At 38.1% G+C, this 26,755-nt stretch overlaps 1 protein-coding gene across 1 annotated transcript in view; it reads right to left on the bottom strand.

Moving 5' to 3' along the window:
• Positions 1-19,785: 19,785 nt before the first annotated feature.
• Positions 19,786-26,755, bottom strand: part of LOC149414226 (serine protease snk-like) — a 49,849-nt gene continuing 42,879 nt past the window's right edge. Inside the window, exons 11-13 of the mRNA XM_089644351.1 lie at positions 24,038-24,152; positions 23,103-23,234; positions 19,786-21,156 (exon numbers count right to left, since the gene is read on the bottom strand). Of these exons, the coding sequence (XP_089500477.1) occupies positions 20,974-21,156; positions 23,103-23,234; positions 24,038-24,152 (430 nt within the window). The 3' untranslated portion in view covers positions 19,786-20,973. The remainder of the gene's footprint in view (positions 21,157-23,102; positions 23,235-24,037; positions 24,153-26,755) is intronic.

Genomic DNA, 26,755 nt, shown 5'->3' with positions numbered 1-26,755 from the left:
GCTCGCATCATATTAAGTCCCTTTTCACACTTTGTAGAAATTATCTGAATGTGTGGAAGCCAGGAAAGTTTATGGTTCAAAAGAAGACCAAGAAATTTGATTTGAGTAGCGGTTTGTAGAGGCACATTATCAAAAGAGATTGAGAAGTGGGGAATTTTTCTTTTGCGCGTGAAAGCCACGACCCTTGTTTTAGATGCCGCCAGATTCATCCCATTTATTGACAACCAGCTTTTAATATATTGTAAAGCCAAATTCATTTCCTTAGCTGCAAGAATGATATTTTTATGTAACAAATATATAAGGATATCATCCGCAAAGTAAAGTCGCTTGATAGAAAAAGGAATTACCGAGTCTAGGTCGCTTATATAAATATTAAACAACAGAGGACTGATAACAGAACCCTGGGGTAAACCTCTCCATAGTTAGCGCTTTAAGCATTTAGAGGAAGACTCAATAATAATAGACCTATCTGTGAGCAAATTAATAATAAATTGGACTAATTTCGGGGGGATTTGTTTTTTAATTAGTTTTTCTTTCAAAACATTCAGTAAAACATCATCGTAAGCTGATGAAAGGTCAAGGAATGTGGCCAATGTATAAGAATTTAGGGATTGAGAAACTCGGATATCAGTTGTGAACAAACTTAAATTATCCATTGTAGATTTCTTTTTCCGAAAACCATAATGATTTGGTGAGATAATATCCTGACTTTCAACAAACCACTCTAGTCTGTTTTTTATCAAACGCTCCGCTACTTTCATCAAACATGATGAAAGGGCAATAGGCCGATAAGACGAAATTTCAGATGGATTTTTTCCAGGTTTTAAAATGGGAATGATTTTTTGAGTTTTCCAAACATCCGGAATTAGTCCTGTTTCAAACATATTATTAATAAGAGATAAGAAATATTCAACCGCCATATCAGAAAATGATTTAATGAAACTATAAAATATTCCATCGGGACCCGGAGCAGAGTCAGAATGGGCTTTTATCACTCGTTTCATCTCATCAATGGAGAAAGGAGCATCTAGCCAGTTAGAGTGAGATGGATACGGCTTAATAGAAGGTATTTCTTCACATCCGGCAACTGATGGGGGGGCTATTTTATCCGCGAATCCTATAAGAATTTCTTCTGATATATGTTTGATTCTTGGCGGAGAATACGATGATCCAAATTTTTTTAAGCTAGACTAAACTGAAGACTGGGGAGTTTCCGGAGACAGGTTCTCACAGAACTTCCGCCATCCAGCGCGCTTCTTATTTTTCAAAATTCGTTTGGTTTCTGCCTGGGCTTTTTTAACTGATAAAAAATTTTCTAGTGACATACACTTACGAAAAGAGGAAATTGCTATTTTTCGAGAGTTGACGGAGCGAGTGCATTCCTCGTCCCACCACGGAGTAGAGTGTTTTATTTTAATGTTCGCATTGCGTTTCGGGATGGATTTTTCTGCTGCATTTATAACCATAGAAGGAAACGTCTCACATTGCATTCTGATGTCTCCCGGGGACGATTTTGTTAAATTAATAAGGTTATCTAGTTCAGAAGAGAAAGTGCTCCAATTCGCATCTTTCGTTCTAAATTTGAGATTATTTTTAACTGGGGGGGAATAAGTGTTAAATTGATGGTGGAAACGGATTATAATTGGGAAATGATCACTAGAGAGGGGATCGTTTAGGATGTCCCAAGAGCATTTAGATGCTAACGAATACGAACAAAGAGATATATCAACAGCACTTTTCCGTTGATGAGGGGGGGTGAATCTGGTTGGAGATCCGACATTTAAAAAACATAGATTATGGGTATCAATAAAATCTAAAAGATTGCGGCCAGAACGATTTGTTATTTCGCTACCCCAAGAAGGGGAATGTGCATTAAAATCTCCAAGGATCATATAAGGGGAACAAATCTGGGTTAAGATTGGTGCCCATTCATTTTCAATAAAATTCGTAGAGGGAGGAATATATATTGACAATATTGTGATATCAGATAAGACAGCAGCTATTATCTGGATATCGTCGGAGGGAGTATGAATATTAATTTCTTTAAAAGGGATAGAATTATGGATTATCAGAGCCGAGCCGCCTTTACCATCCGTTCTGTCGTGTCTGAGACAATAATAACCTGGAATTCTTAAGTGAAAGGAGGGTTTTAACCACGTTTCAGAAATGGCGGCTACTGAAACGTCGTGTTCGTCGAGTAATTGAATTAGGTCAGATTTGTTAGCGACGAGGCTTCTACTGTTCCACTGAAGGATTTTGTTCAGTTTCGAAGCCATTGGGGAGGCAAGATAATAAAGATTTAATGTAATCGGCAGCGTTGGACGGTACAGTATTGTTGTTTGTAAGGATAGTAATTAAAAGGGTTATTAAAGTTTGTATAAAAGAATTATTATTCATTATTTCGGAGAGAGCAGGAGGGGAAGTATTACCATTAATGGCACACCCATTGGGCGTCTGGGATTTGGCATTCCCATTCGGGCTGGCCAAAATATTATTCAATTGTTTTTTATCAAGGAAAGGTGTATATTTTGGGTTGGGTTTGACTGGCTTGAGAATGGTTTCTCTGTGAGAAGATGACGTTGAATTTAAAAAGGTGGTTAGACTGACCGCAGTATGTGCACCCGAACAGTTAATGCAAATGGGATCATTGGAAGATTTCGGACATTGATCAAATGAGTGACCTTCTCCGCAATAGTAACAACGTGGGGGGGAGCGGCATACGGATTTCGAATGTCCGAACCGGCAGCAGTTGAAACATTGAATTGTTGGAAATTTATAAACTTCGACGGGAAGCGAGGTATAGTAAATTAACACACGAGACGGTAGGGATTGTCCCTCAAATGTAACAACAACAGACTGGGAAGGTTTCCAGATCGTGTTTCCGTCAGTAGAATACTTGTAGTTCAGTCGACGTACTTTTAATACTTTCGGGGTTCCGTGAGAATTATTCAAAGCATCAACAATTTCAGCCTCTGGGATCTCCGCGGGAATTCCTCGCACAAGACCCATTCTCGAAAGGTTAAATGTAGGGATGAACGATTTATATTTATGATTTGAGAGCGAGTCAATTTTTTTTACAAATCCATTTGCGGAAGCGGCAGTGTTAAACTCGATAGATAATTTATATCGCCCTTCCGGTTTAATTGAACCGTTAACAATACCAAGGTTATTATTTTTTGAGTCAAATACGAATTTTCCAAAATCTAAAGGATGAATAAGTTTTCCCTGTTCAGTTCTCTGAACATTAACGGTAAATGGACCGGAAGCTGAAGCAGGATAAAGTAATTCAGTACTTTTGGCATTATCGCTAGTTAAAGTACTTGGTTGGATGTTACTATTGGTGTTAAGGTCGTTAGGGGTCGAGGTTTGTTGAATCGGTGGTATAGATTTAACTTTCGATGGAATATGAAGGCTATGCGATGGTCGTAGTTTACGAGATGGGAGCGTAATAGAAACCTGGCTCGTATTAGATTCCGAATCAGAAAAATCCAATATCGACCCTGGGTCGGGAGGTCTATCTTCATCTTCCTCCATTATATAAAAAAAACTTAACTTTTAAAAATTAAACTGAAAAAATAATACGCAGTCTATTTCATTGACTGTACAAACAAAAACGGATTAGCCGTAAGCAGGAATGCAAACAAATAGGTAAACGATAAACAATATTAAATAAAATGTAACAATAATCTCTTATCTGTACGCAGCGCAGGAACGGGCGAACGGCACTTAGCAATAGGGTGTATCGATTTTTAACTTTTTTTTTGTTTTCAAATTCCAAGTTGAGAAAAAGTTGCTACTAGGTACCACAACTTACCACAAAAAGTTTTGGATTTTTAAAAAAATGTTTAGGTCTCCCGCACAATGCCTAAAGTTTTAATTTTTTTCAAAAAATATCCAATTTTTTTTAAATAAAATCGTAACTTTTGTGTTTATTCTATGTTAAAAAACAGTAATATTAGGGCATAAAAATAAGTAAGAAACGATTTTTTTTTATAAAAAATGGATTTTAGGTCTCCCGCACAAGCCCTAAAGTTTGTTAATTTTGATGAAATTTTGTAATTTTGTGTACATATATGAACCATGTTTTTTTTTTAAGTTTAAACTACCGGAATTAATTTTAATTTTCTTACAGAAGGCATAAAATGAGTTCAGAACACAAAAGTTACGATTTTTTTTTTTTAATTTTAATTTTTTTTTATATTTTTTGAAAAAAATTAAAACTTTAAGCCTTGTGCGGGAGACCTAAACATTTTTTTAAAAATCCAAAACTTTTTGTGGTAAGTTGTGGTACCTAGTAGCAACTTTTTCTCAACTTGGAATTTTAAAACAAAAAAAAAGTTAAAAATCGATACACCCTACTTAGCAATAGTAAGATACACACAACCACTGTTGACCGCGGCTCGAATCGGACTCTTATGAATACATTAATAAAATCTCTAATGTTTCTAGAGGGATTCGTCGGGAAGTTACTATTTCATCGTCTAGAAAAATAAAATCTGGTGCTTGCCGCTTATCTTACAACATTTTACATTTAATAAAATGTACATACCTTTTTATAATTACTTCAACTGGTCAACTGACTTCTACTTGCTCAAGCACTGTGCAGTTTGCATTATGGGAGTTATTGTGTAATTTATAATTACTTCATCTTTTGACCTTCCAACATTTCCTCTCTTGCATCCGTCAAAATCTCACAATGCCACAGAATATGCTCGGCAGTCTGGTCAGTATTGCCACATGCGCCGTTTGGATGGGGGGACAGGGCGAGACTGTGAAGTCTCCCCCTGAATTCCCCATGCCCGGAGAAAAGTTGGGTCACATGGTGATCCAGGTTTAAATATGCCCCTTCCATTCTGAGTTTAACAGACGGGAAGAATGAGTAAGTCCATCTTCCCGAATTTGACCTGTCCCATCGCGCTTGCCATTCACTCAGCGTTATTTCATGCATCTCTCTAAGAAGAGCAGGGAGAGACACAGATCCGCCTGGCATTAAGTTAACACCTAGGTGAGTAGCAGGTCTTCCTCTGATAAGCTTCTTCTTTGTTAGCACCTCCCTAATTTCTAAATCAATTGGCAATATGCCGGCCAAAACTGGCAAAGCGTCCGAGGCAACTGTTCTATAGGCACCAGAGAGTGCCAACAGGGGGATTCGCTGGCCCCTCTTGAGTGCCGACTGGATCAGTACATTATTCAGGCGGTGCTCCCACACAGAAGCTGCATAGGTGACTTGCGACACATACACCCTTCTGTATAGAAGGCGAAGCGCTGGAGAACGCAATCCCCACTCGGCAGTTGAGATCCTTCTCAGTTTCAAGAAGAGGGCTTGGGCCCTGCTTGATACACTCTTGACATGTGCCAAGAAAGAGGACGATCGATCCAAGAGAACGCCTAAATACCTAGTGGTTTCCGCAAATTTGATGTTTGAATCTCCCATTTTGATGCAGGGATTTCTCCCTCTATTGAGGGAGCCCTTCATCAGGAGACCCATGGTCTTTTGGGGAGCGAAGGTCAAACGATTTCTCTTACCCCATTCTAAAATTGCACTTAAACCTTCTTCAGCTTTGCACTCTACTTCTTTTCTGCTGTTCCCCGAGACCAAAAACAATTTGTCATCAGCGTAATCGACCGAGATACATCCCTCAGGCAAGGGCAACCTGGAGGAGTCGTCAAACAAAATGTTCCAGTAATCTGAAGCAAGAACCGAACCCTGGGGACAACCCATATTTACCTCCCGTTCAATAGTGACATCCCCGTACGACAGAATTATAGAACGGTTGTTGAAATAATCTGCGGTTATCTTGAATAACCTTGGAGAACAATTACGCGATTTTAGTTTAGAGAGTATCATCGGCCACCACGCATGATCGAAAGCACCAGTGATGTCTAAGAAGACCCCAATCACATACCTCTTAGGGCAAGCCTTCACCCATTCAAGCGCATATAAAATTGCGTGCTCCGTAGACATACCGGGGACGAAGCCAAATTGTCGATCGCTGGGTGGTGACAAAGTTTTCCGCAGTTGGCATCTAATCAGTTTTTCGAGTATTTTTCCAAATACAGGCAGCAAGGTGATGGGCCGGTACGCCTTGACATCTATCCGGGGCTTATCATTCCCTTTTGGAATGACACGGAGCACGCCTTTCTTCCATACTGTGGGGAAAACTCCCCTTCTCATGCACGTGTCCAACACCTGGAAGAGCTCCTCCTTGGCGTAGATCCATACATTCTTCACTATTATGCCATTAAGTCTGTCGAAGCCTGGTGCCTTCTTTGGATCCAAACCCTTAATAATAGCGTCAACCTCAGCAACAGTTATATGTAACAAATTATCCTCCTGGGCGAGGTTCCTGGGCGGAAGCCGTGACAGATTTCTAATCTGTTTGTGATGGTCGCTTTCCCCTATTACAGAGTCTAAAGGGACTAACTTGCCCAGAAGTGTCCTGAGCGTAGAAGCCACGTCTACACTCTCAACATCCCTGCCGTCAATATTGGATGTAATACTGGTTAAATACCGGTCAGAACCTTTTCCCGTTTTTTCAAGGGCGCTGTGGATATCCCACGGGTTGGCGTTTCCCACTTCTTTAACCCAATTATGCCATGCCGCTCGTTTCGCCTTAAAGACGGCCGATTTAAAGGCACTACGAGCACATCTGAGACGAACCATGAGGGTGGACGTCTCCTCCGGCGTACATCCGACCCGTCTCGAGTTTCCCAGGGCCCTGTAGGCTCTTTTGTAGGCACCCTTCAGCGAAGTCAGCTCACTCGACCACCACGGCGTCCTTAAAATCCTCCTCGGGTTTGATCTTCCCAAGGATGATTCTGCGGCTGATACTACGGCCGCGTTAAAAAAATTCCCCAAATTATCTGGATCTCTAGACGCTACTTCGCGGAATCCCCGTAAAGTATCTCGTAGCGCCTCCCCAAAGTTATCCCAATTCGCCTGAGTGGTTTTGAAGTTCCAGGAGGATCTTGGAGCTTCGGTCTTCTTGACACCCACTTTAAAAGTAATTAGTCTATGATCAGAGGCAATTGCGCAATCGTGCACGGTCCACATTGATATCTTGTTCGCAACTGATCCAGAGCAGAGAGTTAGATCAATATTGCTCTCACCAGAGTGGTTAGAAAAGGAAAAAAGTTTTCCTGGCTCATTAATTAAAGTTAGACCTTGCGCCGCAATAAGGTCTTCGACGGCGTCTGATCGTTCCGTCCGGTAGTCACAGTTATCAAACCACAATGGCGAGCGAGCATTAAAGTCTCCTCCTATAACTATGTTACGACCTTTAAGCGCATTTAGGGCGCGCGTCAAGCACAAGATATGTGGTCCGACCGGGTTTCCGTATTTAAAGTATACCGATATCAGAATGATTTCAGTTTTACCGAAGTTAAATGAGACACAGGTTTGGAACTCGTTTGACAGCCCAACCAGAAGGAGGGGGCTGACCATCGAAGAATTAATCAGAACACCCGCCCCAGGTGAGCTGCCGACTTCGAGAACCGCACCCGGATGACTTACTGGCGTTTTACCTTGCCATGTGTACTGCTCCTGGATAAGCATTATGTCGATGTGCAGGTCAGTCATGACCCGCAGCGTCTCGATCGTGGCCACCCGGGACCTCTGCAGGTTAATCTGACCTATTATAAGGGGAGAATTACTGTCCATAATCCGTCATTCGTACTTGTGCTTCGATGGCGGCTTTGTATGCCGGGCATGCTCTGTCACCGGTCACGTGATCCGCGCGCTTATTAAACTTAGTGCAGGTTGCACATACTGCAGCTTGAGCCTTTTTTGGACAGTCTTCGAAATCATGTCCGGTAACAGAACAGTGACGGCATGTGATGTGAACCTGAGTACATACTTTACTTATATGTCCATATTGATGGCACTTAAAGCACCTTGTTGCTCCTAAATAATCTCGTACTCTGCACGCGTTCCAGCCCAGGAAGCACAAGCCACCATCAATAAGGACTTTCCTGGCCTCTGGATGACATGTTATGATCATATTCATCGTGGATGTGTCTCTTTTTCCAAAGAGTGCGACTCTGCGCATAGTGCGCAAATAGTCGTCCTTATTTAGGTTACAATTACCTGTAATATTGTTGGCAAAAATTTCCTCAAATAGGGCGGCATCTCCGGAGGCATCTCCCTTTGGTACATCATAAATCACTATCTTTGGTAAGCGTCCCTGGGGGCTGATGATTTTAATGCCTTGCTCAGTTAACTTTGATTCAGCTTTTTTGATATTACTTATACCTCCTGGACTGCTTGTTTGGAGAGCCACGCCACCACCCTTTATTTTCCTAGTACGAACAACCTGGAACCCATCTTTTTTGGGGTTTAGGAGCTCTGTAAGTTTCTTTTGCGTATCTTCTGAGGTCTTACCTTCAGGGATTGTTGGGTAAAATAACACGGTTGGTTTTAAGGGAGGCAGTGATCGCTGGATACCATCCACATTAATAGTTTTGGACATGGGACCAGAAGTAGCGGCACTCGCGTAAGATTTTCTGCTCAGGATTGTCTCAGAAGTTGCGGGAGCAGCTGTTTGTTTTATTAACAAGTCGACCTTATCAGATAATCCTTTTTGGGGCTCTAGTATTTCAGATAGAGCTGCCGCACGTGCCACCGCCGATGCATGAGATACAGCCATGCTGGATATGATTTTTTTTAATATCGTCCATGGATCGGGTAATTATTGATCGTTCGTCTTTGTTCATCTTGTTCTTACCTGTTGTCAGAGTAGTAAAAATGGTGTCCATAAGTGTCCAGATAGATGATAGTGATTCATGGGTGTTGATACTCGAAGTGTCTATAACTAAGGAGTCTGTGATCCTAGGTCGTTTCCTATTCTCCTGATTGGGAGAGCTAGTTGGTTTGGGTTGCGGGGCCGGGATACTTACCTCTGCTGAGGTTGAGGCAATGATCTGCGTGTTGCCATCCTTGGCTGCGTCAGCTAATGTAGTGGGATTTTGTTCCAAGAGTCGACTTCCGTGAATGCTACTGTACGGAGAGGAAGGTTTATCTCGAGAGCCGTGTGTGGGCGCGGGTTCACGTACAGATAAGCTATTAATAAGAGCCAAAGAACGTGGAGAGAGGTCTTTCTGCTCCTGTAGAGCCTTCCTCAAAGCATCATTTTCGCTCCTCAAAAAGGCAAAGTCACGAATGGTGCACCCCTGGGGAGCCATCTCGCTATCCGAGTCGTCCGAATCTGACATATTTGCGCAATTTGTGAGGTGCTCGAGTTTTGTGCAAATATTGTGCAAAAATTATTTTTGTTTTTTTTTTTCGTCTCTGGGAAAGATAGAGATGTCTCTTTGATTTGTAAGGTCTGTTTTATTATTCCTCTATGGAAATAGACCATAGAAAAAAGTCTTTTCTATGGTCAGATCCAAAAAGTTTTTCTGTGGTCGCGTCTGTCAGTGGGTAGTCAAGTAACAATAATATAGGGTCTGAAGATAGAAAAAATTAAGATTTTAAAAGGGCTACAGCCCTGTATTGGGTGTAGAACTTACCGAGATAACGCTCGATGATAATTCCTCACCTATTATTTGCTATTTAAAGTAAAAATTTGATAAAAAAACGAGTTATTTCCGTGAATTTTGTTAAAAATTACCGGAGCAACTATGAATAGTGTTTAGCACAGATAAACTGAAACTGAACTGATAATTAAAAGACCGCATTTTAGAGAGACCGCATTTTATGTAGACCGCATTTTATAAATTCCGCATTTTGTTAAGACCGCATTTTATACAGGCAGCATTATATGTAGACCGCATTTTATGTAGAACGCATTTAAGAGAGATCGCATTTTATTCAGACCGCATTTTATACAGACCGCATTTTAGAGAGTCCTTCATTTTATGTAGACCGCATTTTATAAATTCCGCATTTAATTAAGACCGCATTTTATACAGGCCGCATTTTATTCAGATCGCATTTAATGTATACCGAATTTTATAAATACCGCATTTTATATAGACCGCATTTTATGTAGAACACATTTAAGAAAGGCCGCATTTTATGTCGACTGCATTTTATGTCGACCGCATTATATGTAGACCGCATTTAATGTAGACCGCATTTAAGAGAGACCGCATTTTATTCAGACCGCATTTTATACAGACCGCATTTTATCTAGACCACATTTAAGAGAGACCGCATTTTATGTAGACAGCATTTTATACGGATCGCATTTTATTAAGACTGCATTTTATAAATACCGCATTTATGTAGACCGCATTTTATGTAGACCGCATTTAAGAGTGACCGCTTTCTATGTAGACCGCATTTTATACATATCGCATTTAATATTGACCGCATTTTATATAGAACTCATTTTATTCAGACCGCATTTTATACAGATCGTATTTAATATAGACCGCATTTTATGAAGACCGCATTTTATAGAGACCGCATTTTATACACGCATTTTACGTAGATCGCATTTTAAACAGATCGCATTTTATGTAGACCGCAATTTATAAAGACCGCATTTAATACACGCATTTTATGTAGACCACATTCTTTACAGATCGCATTTAATGTATACCAAATTTATAAATACCGCATTTTATATAGACCGCATTTTATGTAGACCACATTTTTGAGAGACCGCATTTGATGACGACCTCATTTAATGTAGACCGCATTTTATGAAGACTGCATTTAAGAGAGACCGCATTTTATTCCGACCGAATTTTATACAGACCACATTTTATGTTGACCACATTATAGAGAGACCGTATTTCATGTAGACCGCATTTTATACAGATCGCATTTTATATAGACTGCATTTTATAAATACCGCATTGAATGTAGACCGCATTTTATATAGACTGCAATTTAGAGAGACCACATTTTATGAAGACCGCATTTTATGCAGACCGCATTTTATACAGACCGCATTTTGTGAAGACCACTTTTAATAAAGACCGTATTTTATATTGTTCGTAAATAATACAGACCTCATTTTATGTAGACCGCATTTTATAGAGACCGCATTTAATAAAAGAATTTTATGTAGACCGCATTTTTTTTCAGATCGCATTTTATGAAGACCGCACTTTATAGGTACAAATTAATACTGTAATACAGTGTAATACAGTATTAATTTGTACCCTGATGATGCTTAAGTAAAGCGAAACCGGTCGGTTCTTAAATTAATTAATATCGTGGTTTTAAAACAAAAAAGGATTTTATTTTATTTAACAGGTTTTAATCAAGCCGAATTTCAACTGCAATGATAGCTGTTTTTTTAGTATTTTCAAAAAATATTTTGTTGGAAAACGTATTGAGTAGGCTTATTTGTAAGTAGTTGTTAATGCCATTTTTACATCCTTGTTTAAATATTGGAATAAAATTTAATTAGTATTGGGTAAAACGCTTTCAGTTATAGACAGATTTACTAGGTATTTGAGAGGTAGGATAAGTATTTTAAAGAGATATTTCATTGCATTGGTTGTGATTAAGTTCAATATTCAAAACAAACATTTCATTTTGGAAAAGAAATAGTTTTTTCGACTTCATTCTTTGTGATTTGTTTAATTCCAGCTTCTTTCCCTGCTAAGAAGGTTTGTAAATTTGTATTGCTTCACTACACTGCATTGCTTGCTTTGATAAATTCGTCTCTTTATTTATTTTAAAAAATATTGACAGATTCAAGAAATTTGTCAGGGGAGAAATTGTACATCATGGTGATGTTCTTTCATTACAAAGGAAATTTAAAAACAACTGCTTAAATGCATGATAGGACTAATATCTATTGTAAGAAAAATATCATCATAGTTAAACAACTTTTAAAATAAAACAACTTTTCTTGTTGTGTGAAAGAGTTTTTCACATAACTTAATATTGACATAAACAATCTACATGTTCCGTGGGCGATGTCCTCTTCTACAGGAGTAAACTATAATAAAAAACCTTTAATTTAGATGGTTAGGGTTGTGATTGATAAACTTGTCAAATCGAGAATTTAAAGTAGAGACATAATATAAATATGAAGGAGCCAGATATCCAGTTCGAGACCGATTCGAGGATAAACCGTTTACTCTTGAGCACCTTCAGTACGGCGTTTTGTTGTTTTTAGCCAATGAAATAATGGTTTATTGCATTAATACTTGAGATTTGTGAGTATAAGTTAAAAGATTGCTGTAGTACTTATGTAGGCACGGCAAGAGAGGGCGTTAGGTAGTTGCAGCAGTAACATGATATCATACGACACCTAGGATATCATACACACTGTAATGTATGTATAGAAATAAATAAATAATGTATGAGGCCTTTGAATTAGAAAGTTAACAAAATAAAAAAATGGCTGTATTGTTAACAAAATATAGAGCGTTTGAAAGGTTGTCGTGGCCTGTTAAATCGAGGGCGTTTGGATTGCCATTTTACAAACATATTTTATGTAAAAAAAATATTGTGAAGAATATAAATAGATAATAGTAAAGCAATAATATAACCTTCTCCATTTGACATATAAAAGCAAGAAGATAATCGATTGAAATTTGACCATTCATCTGTTCTGAATGCAATTATTAATGTTATCCAAATTGACCCTGGAAATAAATTATATCTTTGCGATTCTTTCAAGGATAAAGAAACCATCCTGTCACTTCGAATGCAATCAACAATGTTCTCAAAATTTGTTTTGGCAGCATCGCCATTGCATTGTAAGAATATTATGTAGGTACTAAATACACAATTTGGCTGTCCTGAAACTGGAATCCTTCCCAGTTGGACAGACAAAGGTTCATTTTGTTTGTATTGTTTGTAATTTATATTATATTATATATATATATATATATATATTTGTATAAAGCATACTTTGAGCCACATTATATACACTTTTTTTAATGCCATTTTGTTTAATCAACCCTTAAAAACTACCCCCTCACAGCTATATACGTCTATGATGTACCGTTTAAAATATATATCGATACATACATCTAGAGCATACTTTGAAGACATATTTTTATTCTGTACAGACGATGGTTTGAAGACAGTCCTCAATGTATGCGTTATATATAATTTCCCGTCGTGGTCTCAAACAATGCTTTTCACAGAGAGGTGTTTCGTGTACATATAGCATACTTTCGACCTTATGGTAAGTAGGAAACTTCCATTGGAATAATGTGTAATTATTAATATTTTTGACGCCAGATGGCACAAATAATAATATCAAATATGTAGATATTTACGCGCTGTGAATTTGGTACATTATGATAAAGTAATGTTTCGTTTTCAAGTCAAATACTTTATGAAACTTTTTCGTCGAGTTTTTCGAAAGATAAGAGTGAAAAATTTCATCCATCTCGAAAAAAAACATTTTTAATACTTATTGTTAATTTTAGCTTTTTTATAGATACCAACAAACTTTTACCCATAGATAATAGAAACAAAGCGGATATGGCATGGAAGCGTGCCAACTGTCATCGAGCTTAGACCATACTGCACGGGTTGTACGTTTGGTGACTATGTAGGAGTGTAGATGCAGGGCATTGATAGGTTATATGATGTTGGCGACACTACGCACAAACTAACAACAATCAATGGCCTATCTTCCCTGTTCCGGTACACATTTTAACTTATGTGTTAGGTAGGTACCTACATGGTTTTAGCCGTAGATAATAGAAACAAAGCGGATATGGCATGGAAGCGTGCCAACTGTCATCGAGCTTAGACCATACTGCACGGGTTGTACGTTTGGTGACTATGTAGGAGTGAAGATGCAAGGCATTGATAGGTTATATGATGTTGGCGACACTACACACAAACTAACAACAATCAATGGCCTATCTTCCCTGTTCCGGTACACATTTTAACTTGTGTGTTAGGTAGGTACCTACATGGTTTTAGCCATAGATAATAGAAACAAAGCGGATATGGCATGGAAGCGTGCCAACTGTCATCGAGCTTAGACCATACTGCACGGGTTGTACGTTTGGTGACTATGTAGGAGTGTAGATGTAGGGCATTGTAAGGTTATATGATGTTGGCGACACTACACACAAACTAACAATGATTAATGGCCTATCTTCCCTGTTCCGGTACACATTTTAACTTTTGTGTTAGGCAGGCACCTACATGGTTTTAACCATAGATAAAAGTAACAAAGTAGATATGGCATTGTATTATTTCACAATTGGCTCCAGGCGGTTGGGAGCACTCGGGACTCTTGTGATGTATCCACATAAAAAAGTATATATATAAAAAATCGAGGAGTTATTTGTATTGTTTTCAGTTAACATTTGAATGCCGCACAAGAGTCTCAACTCCCAGCCATCTGGAGCCAGTGAGGCTATGGCGTCCACAATTGGGTTATGTTCTGCGGATGAAGGTAGCGGGGAGGGGAAGGATATGGGGAAGAGGAAAGTACCTGGCTATTCAGATCTGGTCAGGCAGCCCTGACCTAGTAAGTAGCCAATAAATACAATACTAGACCCCATGCTCCATTTAATGTAGTCTTCTCGCACTAATTTTCTATGCAATTCCTGTTCTCAGAGATTGCATCGTGTGGGGAGTAAAACTTGGTCTGTGATTGTGTGAGTTCTTTCGTATAACACTATTGGCCGAACGAAGCCTTGAATGAGTGAGTGCATATTTGATGCAAAAGTATAATATATGGAGTTCGCAAAGTAATTTATTTGCCGTAAATCTTTTTCATGATGAAACTTGTGCGTGGTAATCCTTCGCAAACCAAAAGAGGAATTACTAAGGAAGTGGAAACGTTTATGAATTGAAAAAATATATTTTTATGATTTCGACAAAAAATGTGTAATTCGACTAAAAATTAGGAAAAAATTAAGCATTTACAGCAACAAAAACACATTAAATTTAAAATCTGTAACATTTAGATGAATAATTTTTATCACAATTCTCTATTAGGAGATATAAAGTTAATTTCTCACTTCCTTTATTTCTTGAAATGTCTTTGCATACTTATTACGTATATTAAATATTAAGTCAATACATTTGAAAATAAATATATCTACGGCCCTACTCATAAATATTCCCTAAAACGACGCTTCAACATCGTACTAGCTATTTTGAGGAGGGGACTGATCCTGCCGGATTGTAAATTTTTTGCAAGAAGATTTGACGAATTATATTGGTGACGATGTTTTTAGCGTGGCATTACTCATTAGCATTTAACATTATCGGCGTGTTGTCAACTTCACGTTAGTTTATTTACGTCAATATTTAGACAAAAGTGGCCTTCGTGTTATAGTAATCAGATTATACTTATATTCCCATAATTAATTTTTAATTTTGATGAATACCTATTTATACCAATTTTATTTTCTAAATATTTAAGTTTTTTTTACCGAGTTGCATCTCTTTACCTAACCTTAGTAACACCATTAAATTAAATAAAAACACTTTGTTTACCTTTTATAGTAGAACTGCATATACTACATCTCATTTTCATAAATGACACAGAAATATTCCTGGTTTTAAATTAATAAAACAACATTTAGTATTCAACTAGGCTGACCCATTCATCAGTGTGATCCAGAACGCACAACCCTCCATGAGCCCGGGCACCCCTGCTAAGTCACCAAACGTATCGTTTTTACACTGTGTGATGTCAAGCCAACTTTGATTTGGGAATGTGTAACAAACAACCTAGATTTGGCTTCAATGCCATTCATACAAAATCTCACTACATAATACTATGTCCAAGACAGGCAGGATGAAAATATAAAACAAAGAACCCCATCCACTTGCTCTATTCCACTTACACAATACTAATCAGTATCTATGATTTGTTTGGAGAATTCAAATAAGTCCGAACTTAGGAAAGTTATTCCACAAGTTGTTAAAAATAACAATTCAATTTTTAAATTTAAAACTTCCAGTCTGTCCGCTGCTACCCAACCTGCTAACAATAATAATATAATAATTCACTCCTGAGAAACTCCAAGACCTGATTCTTCCTGTAATTGCCCAAACTTGGCACAAGTCACCAACATAAAATATCTGGGGGTCTTGATTGATCAACATCTACGTTGGGATCAGTACATAACCAACTCCCAGCATTCGCAAGCTTTCTTATGTGTTTCCAACTCGTAGAAATATCCTTACTCCTACAACACTTAAATCAGTAGGTATACTATGCTATCTGCCTATCCATATTAGCATATATGGTGTCATCATTTGGGGTTGCTGTACTCAAACTATTATTGATCCTCTGCAAAAAGCACCAAAAATGGTAATATGTGTTATCAACAAGCAATTCGAAATTTTATTGAGTATAATGTCTCAAATATACCTATGTCAACTCCATTTAAAATCAATACAAAAATACAATAAAAAAACTCTTACAACATAATGACACAACCAGAAATATAAGCAAATACACTACAATGTACCCAAATATCATACTACATCAGCACAAAGACAATTCACCCACCTAGCTCCCAAAACCTTCAACCTTCTCCCCGATTTCCTAAAAACCTCAACTCAACTTCATACTTTCAATTCACAAATAACTCCTTCTACATCAGCAATACATTTCAATTACAACACCCAAACATTCTACACTTTAATCCCTTAATCTCCATCCACACATCTCTCACATTCCTCAATTGACTTCATTCACATTAAATATAATATTTATCAAAGTTTAATTAATTATTTACTTATTATTTGTCACATAAAATATGAAGTAAGTCGGAATTGCATAATTTACTAACTATTATGTATATTATGAAAATCTTCAATTTGTAAACTTCACCCGCCATAACACAGGGGCATTACTACATCCCTAACGCGGCGGTTGAAATAACATTCTAAATGCATCATCCAATGTACATTTTCAAAGATATTAGTATTACAAAGGTATAGTATATTGTCCTCCAAGCTAGGAGTTCACCTGTGTTGTGGAGGACTTTTATAGTATATTGTCCTCCACTCTAGGAGTTCACCTGTGTTGTGGAAGACTTTTTCAATTGTAAAGTTATATAATACTAAACAATACAGTGGAGATTAGTTACACAGAGAAACAATAAAAATTATAATATAAAATCGAGTTTTACATAGTTTTGACAAAAACAAATGTGAAATATAATAAAATTAAATATTAAAAGGATTGTAGCCAGTTCCATATGTTTTTTTAGTATTCTGTAAGATAAGAAGTTTTATATTGTGTTGGAGGTGAATTGTATAGTTTTATAGCCTGGAATCTGTAGTGTTTTTGTCCAAAGGATGTGTTGGTTTTTGGTATTAGTAGTTGGTGTGCATGTCTTGTTCTAGTATTGCGAGAAATTTGTGAAGTTTTAAATGTGTTTAGGTTCTTGTAAAGGAAAGTTAGAATTTGTTTTGAATATAATTTTTGAATCTTCAACACTGGGAATTGTTTGAATATGGTTAAAGTGGGTGTTAGTATTGGTACTTTAACTATTACTTTTATTAAGGTTTTCTGGTGTGTCTATGTATTTTTTACTGGAATAGCCCCGGGCAATAATGCCGTATTCCATTATGGATTGTGCTATTGCGAGGTATATATTCTTTATATCAAATATGTTTAGTATATTTTTCATGTTTTTGAAAAAGTAAATCAATTAGTTTAGTTTTCCTTTAACCGACTCTATATGTCTGTCCCATTTAAAATAAAGGTCGAAGTATATATCAAGATATTTGATATTTTCCGTTAGTGTGATTGGAGTACAATTGCATGGTGTGCTCGCTGAGTGACAGGAATGTATTTTAAGGTAGATGTTTTTGGGGTTTGGCCTCTCGAGTTTATGCTGAAGGTTATGAATTTACTTTATCTATATTTAAAGTTAATAAGTTAGAGTCAAGCCATTTTTATATAAGCCAAATCACATCTCTGTTAATGTAGTCCCATTTATAAGGTATTCTTCTGTAATTTTTTTTTTGTTAATCCTAACTGTCTAGGCATCCCTTTCTTAATCCTCATTATTGCTTTCTTTTCCAATCTCCACATGTTTTATCATGATCATCCCTACCTGACGTTTGTGCTCTAAACATTGCAAATCCGTTTGTTAAGAAAGGAAAACGCATCGTCAGTTTCAGCACAAAGTCAAGGGGCTTGTTAGGGCTCCACACCAGAGGTGACCGCCGAATTCAGGTGCTTTTATTTTATCAATAATTTTTATGTATTTGCGCATTTTGCTCTTGTTTTCTGGCTTAACTTTTCCAAGTAAACTTTTATTTCTTTCGTTAATTTGTCTACCTTCAACCATCATTGATCGTAAAGGCTTTTATCGACAATATCGGTAATACAGAATACACCAACACTAAAGTTGGAAAAAAAATATGAATGAAAAAAAAAGACGTACAAATAAAAAAAAATAATTTATTAACATTAAACAAAACCAAAAACATTTACAATACATAATATTAATAACACCAAACATAACTCAGGCATTTAAATTGCATTTCATTAACATTAACATTAACAAATACTCTTAAAGAAATTGGAATATTTGGGAATTGTTGGGAAGCCCCTAAATCTCCTCCGAAGCTACTTAGATGATAGATTTTGTCTTGTTGAAGTCAAAGGTGTCTCGAGTGGCTTAGGTAAAATCACATGTGGAGTGCCACAGGGATCAATTCTTGGGCCTCTGCTTTTCTTGCTATATGTCAATGACATAACTAAATGTGGTATCTCTGGAAACCTCCAACTTTATGCGGATGACACTGTAATCTATTATCACAGTACAAGCCTGAGTGACCTGGAGTCTCAAATGAATGTAGATGTCTCAATTCTAGCTAATTGGCTGCGTATTAATAAATTGAGCCTCAATATAAAAAAAACGCACTACCTAACTTTCGGTAATAAGGATTATGTGCCAATGAATATCACACTTGGAACTGAGAAGCTCCAAAATATAGAAGTCACGAAATATTTAGGGCTATTAATAGACTCTAAACTTTCGTGGAATTCCCATGTTGAGCATGTGAAATCTAAAATATCCCCAATAACCGGCGTACTGTACCGACTCCAAGGTCTTCTCTCTACATCTCTACTAAGGGCCACATACTATGCGATGATTCACTCCCATCTGAGTTATTTAGTTAGTATCTGGGGCACTATTACTAAAAAACAAATATCAGAAATACAAGTGATTCAAAATCGAGCAATAAGGAATATCTACCGTCTACCGTGGGATATACATATCAAAGATATATATTTAAAGACAAACATACTTCCTTTTACGGTTCTACCTAAATACAATATCACTTGTACAATATTACAAATCATACATAGATCCTCACACACTAACATCAAACCAGCATTTAATTCAGACATACACCAGCACAAAACACGGTCCCAAAATCTAATACACCTAGCATCGTCTACCCACACAACAAAATTTGGTATTAACTCATTACAATATATTGCATATAGACAATACAATGCATTACCTAATGAAATAAAGCAATCAGTAACTAACAAAAAAATATTAGTTAAAACGCTTAAAGATTATTTCCTGAAAATGTTTTTAAACCAGTGAATTTTCGCTCGCTTTCATATGTTGGTTTACTATGTTTCATGTGTATAGATGTCTCTCAGTATTTCTAAAATCTCTATTCTTAACAAAGTATTTTTCCTTTTTTATTTATTTTTCTTTTCCTTTTCAATATGTTGTATTTTTTTAAAAGTGTAATATCCTTGTAAAATGTATTTTATGTGTCTGTACTTCCCGTAATGAGTTTTATCTCAACTCATTGGGAATAATGTGTTACTTACCATGTTTTTTGTAATACATTTTTTATTAAAAAAAAAAAAAAAAAAAAAAAAAAAAAAATAAGACATGTGAACACCTCAGCATATGATGTTGTTCTCCTAGTGAGGTGTTCACAAAACACTAAAACATATTCATGATTCATTTGCACGCAGTATCTACCCATCATCCCCACCTTACTTAATGCGGTATTGTTGTCTAGAAAGTAATAGAATAGAGGGAAGTATGAGTACTGACAAGTAGTGAGAAGGTACAAGAACAAGTAACAAGAACTGAAGGACAGAATGCCAAACTGACTATAATCCAATTTCCAAGAGAGAGGAACAAGTTGTTCTTGGCCCTGGGTTGGCTGATTAGCTGCTAACTATCAATTACTTCTTTTTAATCTCACCCAATGGTACATCCATTTTACACGCACAAATACAAATTGGCAACTACGATTTCTCAATAACCAGTTGGCCGATTGACCTCAGATTTGTTATATAACTTCAGTAAACTGGTTTTTATTAAAGTAACAGAATACGGTCGATAAAATTTTCATTTTACTCTTTATTATTCAGATAGAAGTAAGAGTAAGAAAAATTTTAAGCGCATAATTTTTGTATTTATGTTTAGTAAGAAACAATTTTACAAAAATATGTTTTTCTTCAGAAAACGTGTTTAATTTAAAAAATACAACTGATTTTGATATTATTAAAACATAAAAATCTCCTGTTTATAGAAATAATATAGGTATGTACCTACATTCCACAATAAGTCATGTTTAAGTACCTTTAACTAATCCCAAGTATGCCTACCCACTGGCCTTGCCTGTGTGGGATTTTTGTTATACATGTTGTCTGGAAACTCATAGTACAAAACGGAAACTAATAAACATATCACATAAGTATTTTTTATTATGTGAGTTTTCATTTTCGAGTAAATCGAGTCCGAGCTTGGAATTTATATATTTTTTAAATTGGTAGTTGAGGGGTTAACATCAGCCGTTTATTGTATTTTAAAATGTGTCAAAACGTCAGCCCGGCAAAAAAAGTATTTAAAAGAAAAAATGTTAAAAAAAATTGAAATGCTCAGATCCAACAAAACCAGAGTCTTTTGGGTTTTCTATGTGATGTAGATCCGCCAGTTTGCCGCTTGTACTACAAGTTTCCAAACACCGTGTATACAAGTCATGCTCGTCGGCAGGGGGTGGGGCAGAGAGAGGGCAAGAAGTGGGGGGACAGGGCGGCAAAAATATATTTAAAAATTGTCTAAAACAAGGTCCTAGACAACAATATCGCTTTCAGGCCACACAATACCCTCTATCCAGGGGATGTAGGTAGATATCCGCGTGTTGGTGAGTGTACAGGGTGAAGATGTATAGAAGGATGTCAACCCCACCAACAGGTGTGTGCAGCCCACCCTGGGGCTGTTGGGTACCGTCAGCGGGGCGCCCCAGTGCCAGTTCTGAGAACAAATAAAGCAATAGGTGAACACACTCCAAACGGCAGATTATTAATTAATAAATCAGTGGTAGGTAGTCAGTGTTTACATTTATGGTAAATGGAAATGGTAAACTAAACCTAACCTAACCTAACTAAACTAAACTAAACTTAACTAAACCTAACCTAACCGAACCTAAACTAACCTAACCTAACCTAACCTAACCTAACCTAACCTAACCTAACCTAACCTAACCTAACCTAACCTAACCTAACCTAACCTAACCTAACCTAACCTAACCTAACCTAACCTAACCTAACCTAACCTAACCTAATCCTAGTAGTTCTGTGAACCAAAGACCTTACGTCCAAAAAGTATGTTTCCATTTATCTCTTATTAAATAAAAACCAAAATTTCCTATGAAAACTTAAGATTTGTTAAGTACAATCATAGAGCAACTTTTCGATTTGAATGGTGGCCTTCCACCAGGGTGATACTGAGAGTATCTACAACTCCGGAACGTGCTGGAAATGTAATAAAGTTAAATAATTCCGTGAAGTAAAAATAACAATTAATTTTTAACTTATTTACGCACGCCACTGAATAGATAATAAGTACTCGAAATTCCTTCCATGCAGATTTAAATAGAACTGACCAACTAATACCACTGACTTGGTTTATTTTGGTTCAAGCCCATTTAGCACGCGCTCTGTCTCAACCTGGTATATGATAATGAATGAAGCAAAGAATGGTCAGACTTGTTTATTCTATGACGCACGCCAATAATGAATGTCAGCTATCTTCCTTCCTTGAACTAAACCTGCTGTATGAAGAGCTATATGCTTAAACCTGGGACGGCTTCGCTGGCCAGAACACCTGTCAGGACAGCCCTTGGCACCAGCACCAGGAACTAGAGGGAAACAGCAGGAACAGAACACCAGTGTTTAATGTAGATGGACTAGACTCCTTGGAGACTAACCGATAGCTCCAAAGATGTTTACTATATGCTTAAACCTGGGACGGCTTCGCTGGCCAGAACACCTGTCAGGACAGCCCTTGGCACCAGCACCAGGAACTAGAGGGAAACAGCAGGAACAGAACACCAGTGTTTCCTGTAGATGGACTAGACTCCTTGGAGACTAACCGATGGCGCCGAGGATGTATACTATATATGTATCTTGTCTTTTACAGACCTGCATGGAACTAGAATGTCGCTAGATGTTTCTGATGTGAGCTCCTGCTAACTAAGTGTGGATGAGAAGTTTTATATGGACTAGCGCCCTATACCTGTTTTCCCGGTATCTTACCGGGAAGTGCTTTAAAAGTGTTCATCTCGCCATTTTTACACTATGGATGTCATTGTGACTGACTCGGATTATTTCAAAATGAACTCAGCAATTGTTTTATTTCAATTCGAGATTCAAGATTTACCAACCAGATACTTAGAGGAATTCAGAAATTTATAAATATGGACTCACGTCTTTCATAATATGAAGAAAGTTACCCAAATGATAATCCACGGGAGGAATAACTAATAGTGGGAACATGATAAAGGAAGTAATTTCTCCTTAATAGTAGATACATTCTGATAGAAGTGAGTAATCAGAAGAAGAATAAGGACGGGTTGTTTCGCGGAATTTTAACAATTAAAAATGAACTTTGAAATTTGATGAATTGTTCAAATTCTATGAAACAACCCGTCCTAAGTAATTGAATCTTGCAATACATAATTTAAACATTATTGTGAAGTTAAAACTAATTTTTATATACAAAATGATTATGTGTTATGTTTATTAAATTAAAGAAAAATGGTAGACCTGTAGACAAGCTGTCATGGGGCAGGCAGCGGGACTACTCTTTGTTATTTATAAAATTCTTGTTATATCAATGTTTAATTATCAAAATATTAAATAATAAGTACATCAGTATTATAACGAGCTTGTTTTACAATACATCCCAGCGTTACATACCGGACATGCTCCAGCTGTGTTGACTGGGCGGCTGCAAATCTCCAGGTCATGTTTTACGCCGACAGGGTGTCTAGAGCTGTCAGCGGGTAATGTTCTAGAGCACTCCTCCTGAGATACTCTCTGCATTGTCGTCTGAAATGTTGAAAAACGTACCAACTAATTGTTTTATCCAATGAGAACAATCCGTATAGTGTTACAATGTGAAGTGAGGTTTTGAAGAAATGTGTTTTTTAATGTAAATACTGCACAAGTGTTACAACTGCTCCCAACCGTCTAGAATCAGTGGGACTATGACATCCTCAGTTGTGTAAAAGAGGAGGGGAAGGAGATGGGAAAGAGGAAGGTGGGGAAGTACCTGACTAATTAGATCTGGTCACCAAACACGACTACAGCCATTTCAAGATACATTCGATCCGAATGAGATCTTTCAACAGGGCGATACTGAGAGTATCTTCGACTCTGGAACGTGCCACAAATATATATGTAAATTACTTTTAATAAATTTATTGTGAAATTTACCACTAGGATTTAAACCAGATACTTCTAAGTGTGTGCTTTAATTAACATTTTATTTGAATAAAATTAAATATTATTTAGTATATTTGCTCCTCTTGAGAGTGGTAGAAATAGGAGAATATAAGACGCGCAAGTGGATAGTAGAAGAGATCTGGGACTCCCAAGGTAGACATGGCAAGTACTTGAGTCATCTCAAGAATCAGATTAACAGAACCTATGTATGAATGTGCATGAAGCGAGGAGTGTGTGTTAAAACAGAGTTGTGTGGCGGTCCATCCTCTCTGCCTACCCCTGCGGGGAGACGGCGTGATGGTTAGATATCTATTTAAATAAATGTACATTTAGTACCAGCCACAGCTGTCCATAAATATAGTTATCACATCATCAGTCATTCTGAAGGCAGAGAAATGTGTTCTAACCTTGTGGGGAGGTGTGGTGCGTGAGCCATCCCACGAAGTGAGGAGGAAGCCACTGTCAGGAAGAGTTGTGCCAGTGTGGAGACAGACTGGGATTATACTGCTTGTAAATGTTACCCTGAAATGGATATAATTTATTTCTGTAAAACTGTGAAGTGGTAGTGCAATGCAATAATATTCCTTAACCCTTTAGGTGCAGTATGCCGATATTCCGGCATGACGCATAACGCATAACGCATGACGCATGACCCATAACGCATGACACTCGTGAGACCCTGTCACGTGTTATTTGACATAGGAAATAATGGAAATATTGTAATAATAATTACAAATGGGTTCTAATGTCGGTTGTGACTCCGTTTTGTTGTGTCCGTAGCTCTGGTTCAATGAACTCCAGAACTTTGATGGTGATTTATTTTTGGGGTGTTATGCCATATTGCGCTACCTCTTTATTTAGCCCACTTTGGACAGCATTACAGTAATTACAAATAAACATGTAATTTCATATTTGATTACACATCTGTCCTGATGATGGACACTATAATGCTGTCCGAAACGTTGTATAAAGAAGGAGGTAGCGCAACATGGCATAATACCCCAAAAATAAATCACTACAATAATTTTGGCCGTAAAATTCTCAAATCGTATCCAGAACTTTGATTTTGAATTTAAGTGTCATTATTTTCGAAATTGGAACTGATTTTTCGACAATTCAGACTAACTGTAATTTTTTCGGGTCTGCGCTAGGTATCTTTCTATATTAAAGTGTTTAGTGTGTTGCACAGTTTGCTGTAGTCCACCCTTGTATGCGCGCGAGTTCCCTACAGGGCATCGGACCATGTGAAGCAACAGTGGGCCTGTTCCGCTAGCAGGGCATGTAGCAAGAATGGAAGATAGGACAGGACATAGGAGTGTTTGTTGGTCGACCTACACTGAGGTGGCACTATACAGGTGGAACTATTCCTGCTAATAAGTTATAAGGAACCGGCGTTGCTTGAACTAACCCTTGTATGCGCGCGAGTTCCCTACAGAGCATCAGACCATGTGAAGCAACAGTGGGCCTGTTCCGCTAGCAGGGCATGTAGCAAGAATGGAAGATAGGACAGGACATAGGAGTGTTTGTTGGTCGACCTACACTGAGGTGGCACTATACAGGTGGAACTATTCCTGCTAATAAGTTATAAGGAACCGGCGTTGCTTGAACTAACCCTTGTATGCGCGCGAGTTCCCTACAGAGCATCAGACCATGTGAAGCAACAGTGGGCCTGTTCCGCTAGCAGGGCATGTAGCAAGAATGGAAGATAGGACAGGACATAGGAGTGTTTGTTGGTCGACCTACACTGAGGTGGCACTATACAGGTGGAACTATTCCTGCTAATAAGTTATAAGGAACCGGCGTTGCTTGAACTAACCCTTGTATGCGCGCGAGTTCCCTACAGAGCATCAGACCATGTGAAGCAACAGTGGGCCTGTTCCGCTAGCAGGGCATGTAGCAAGAATGGAAGATAGGACAGGACATAGGAGTGTTTGTTGGTCGACCTACACTGAGGTGGCACTATACAGGTGGAACTATTCCTGCTAATAAGTTATAAGGAACCGGCGTTGCTTGAACTAACCCTTGTATGCGCGCGAGTTCCCTACAGAGCATCAGACCATGTGAAGCAACAGTGGGCCTGTTCCGCTAGCAGGGCATGTAGCAAGAATGGAAGATAGGACAGGACATAGGAGTGTTTGTTGGTCGACCTACACTGAGGTGGCACTATACAGGTGGAACTATTCCTGCTAATAAGTTATAAGGAACCGGCGTTGCTTGAACTAACCCTTGTATGCGCGCGAGTTCCCTACAGAGCATCAGACCATGTGAAGCAACAGTGGGCCTGTTCCGCTAGCAGGGCATGTAGCAAGAATGGAAGATAGGACAGGACATAGGAGTGTTTGTTGGTCGACCTACACTGAGGTGGCACTATACAGGTGGAACTATTCCTGCTAATAAGTTATAAGGAACCGGCGTTGCTTGAACTAACCCTTGTATGCGCGCGAGTTCCCTACAGAGCATCAGACCATGTGAAGCAACAGTGGGCCTGTTCCGCTAGCAGGGCATGTAGCAAGAATGGAAGATAGGACAGGACATAGGAGTGTTTGTTGGTCGACCTACACTGAGGTGGCACTATACAGGTGGAACTATTCCTGCTAATAAGTTATAAGGAACCGGCGTTGCTTGAACTAACCCTTGTATGCGCGCGAGTTCCCTACAGAGCATCAGACCATGTGAAGCAACAGTGGGCCTGTTCCGCTAGCAGGGCATGTAGCAAGAATGGAAGATAGGACAGGACATAGGAGTGTTTGTTGGTCGACCTACACTGAGGTGGCACTATACAGGTGGAACTATTCCTGCTAATAAGTTATAAGGAACCGGCGTTGCTTGAACTAACCCTTGTATGCGCGCGAGTTCCCTACAGAGCATCAGACCATGTGAAGCAACAGTGGGCCTGTTCCGCTAGCAGGGCATGTAGCAAGAATGGAAGATAGGACAGGACATAGGAGTGTTTGTTGGTCGACCTACACTGAGGTGGCACTATACAGGTGGAACTATTCCTGCTAATAAGTTATAAGGAACCGGCGTTGCTTGAACTAACCCTTGTATGCGCGCGAGTTCCCTACAGAGCATCAGACCATGTGAAGCAACAGTGGGCCTGTTCCGCTAGCAGGGCATGTAGCAAG

This window comes from Hesperophylax consimilis, chromosome 20 (assembly GCF_061612785.1).
Source record: "Hesperophylax consimilis isolate HC1 chromosome 20, BYU_Hcon_1.0, whole genome shotgun sequence".
Classification (NCBI taxonomy): Eukaryota; Metazoa; Arthropoda; class Insecta; order Trichoptera; family Limnephilidae; genus Hesperophylax; species Hesperophylax consimilis.
Note: the sequence above shows the minus strand (reverse complement) of the source record. Positions and strands in the feature narration are given on the sequence as shown.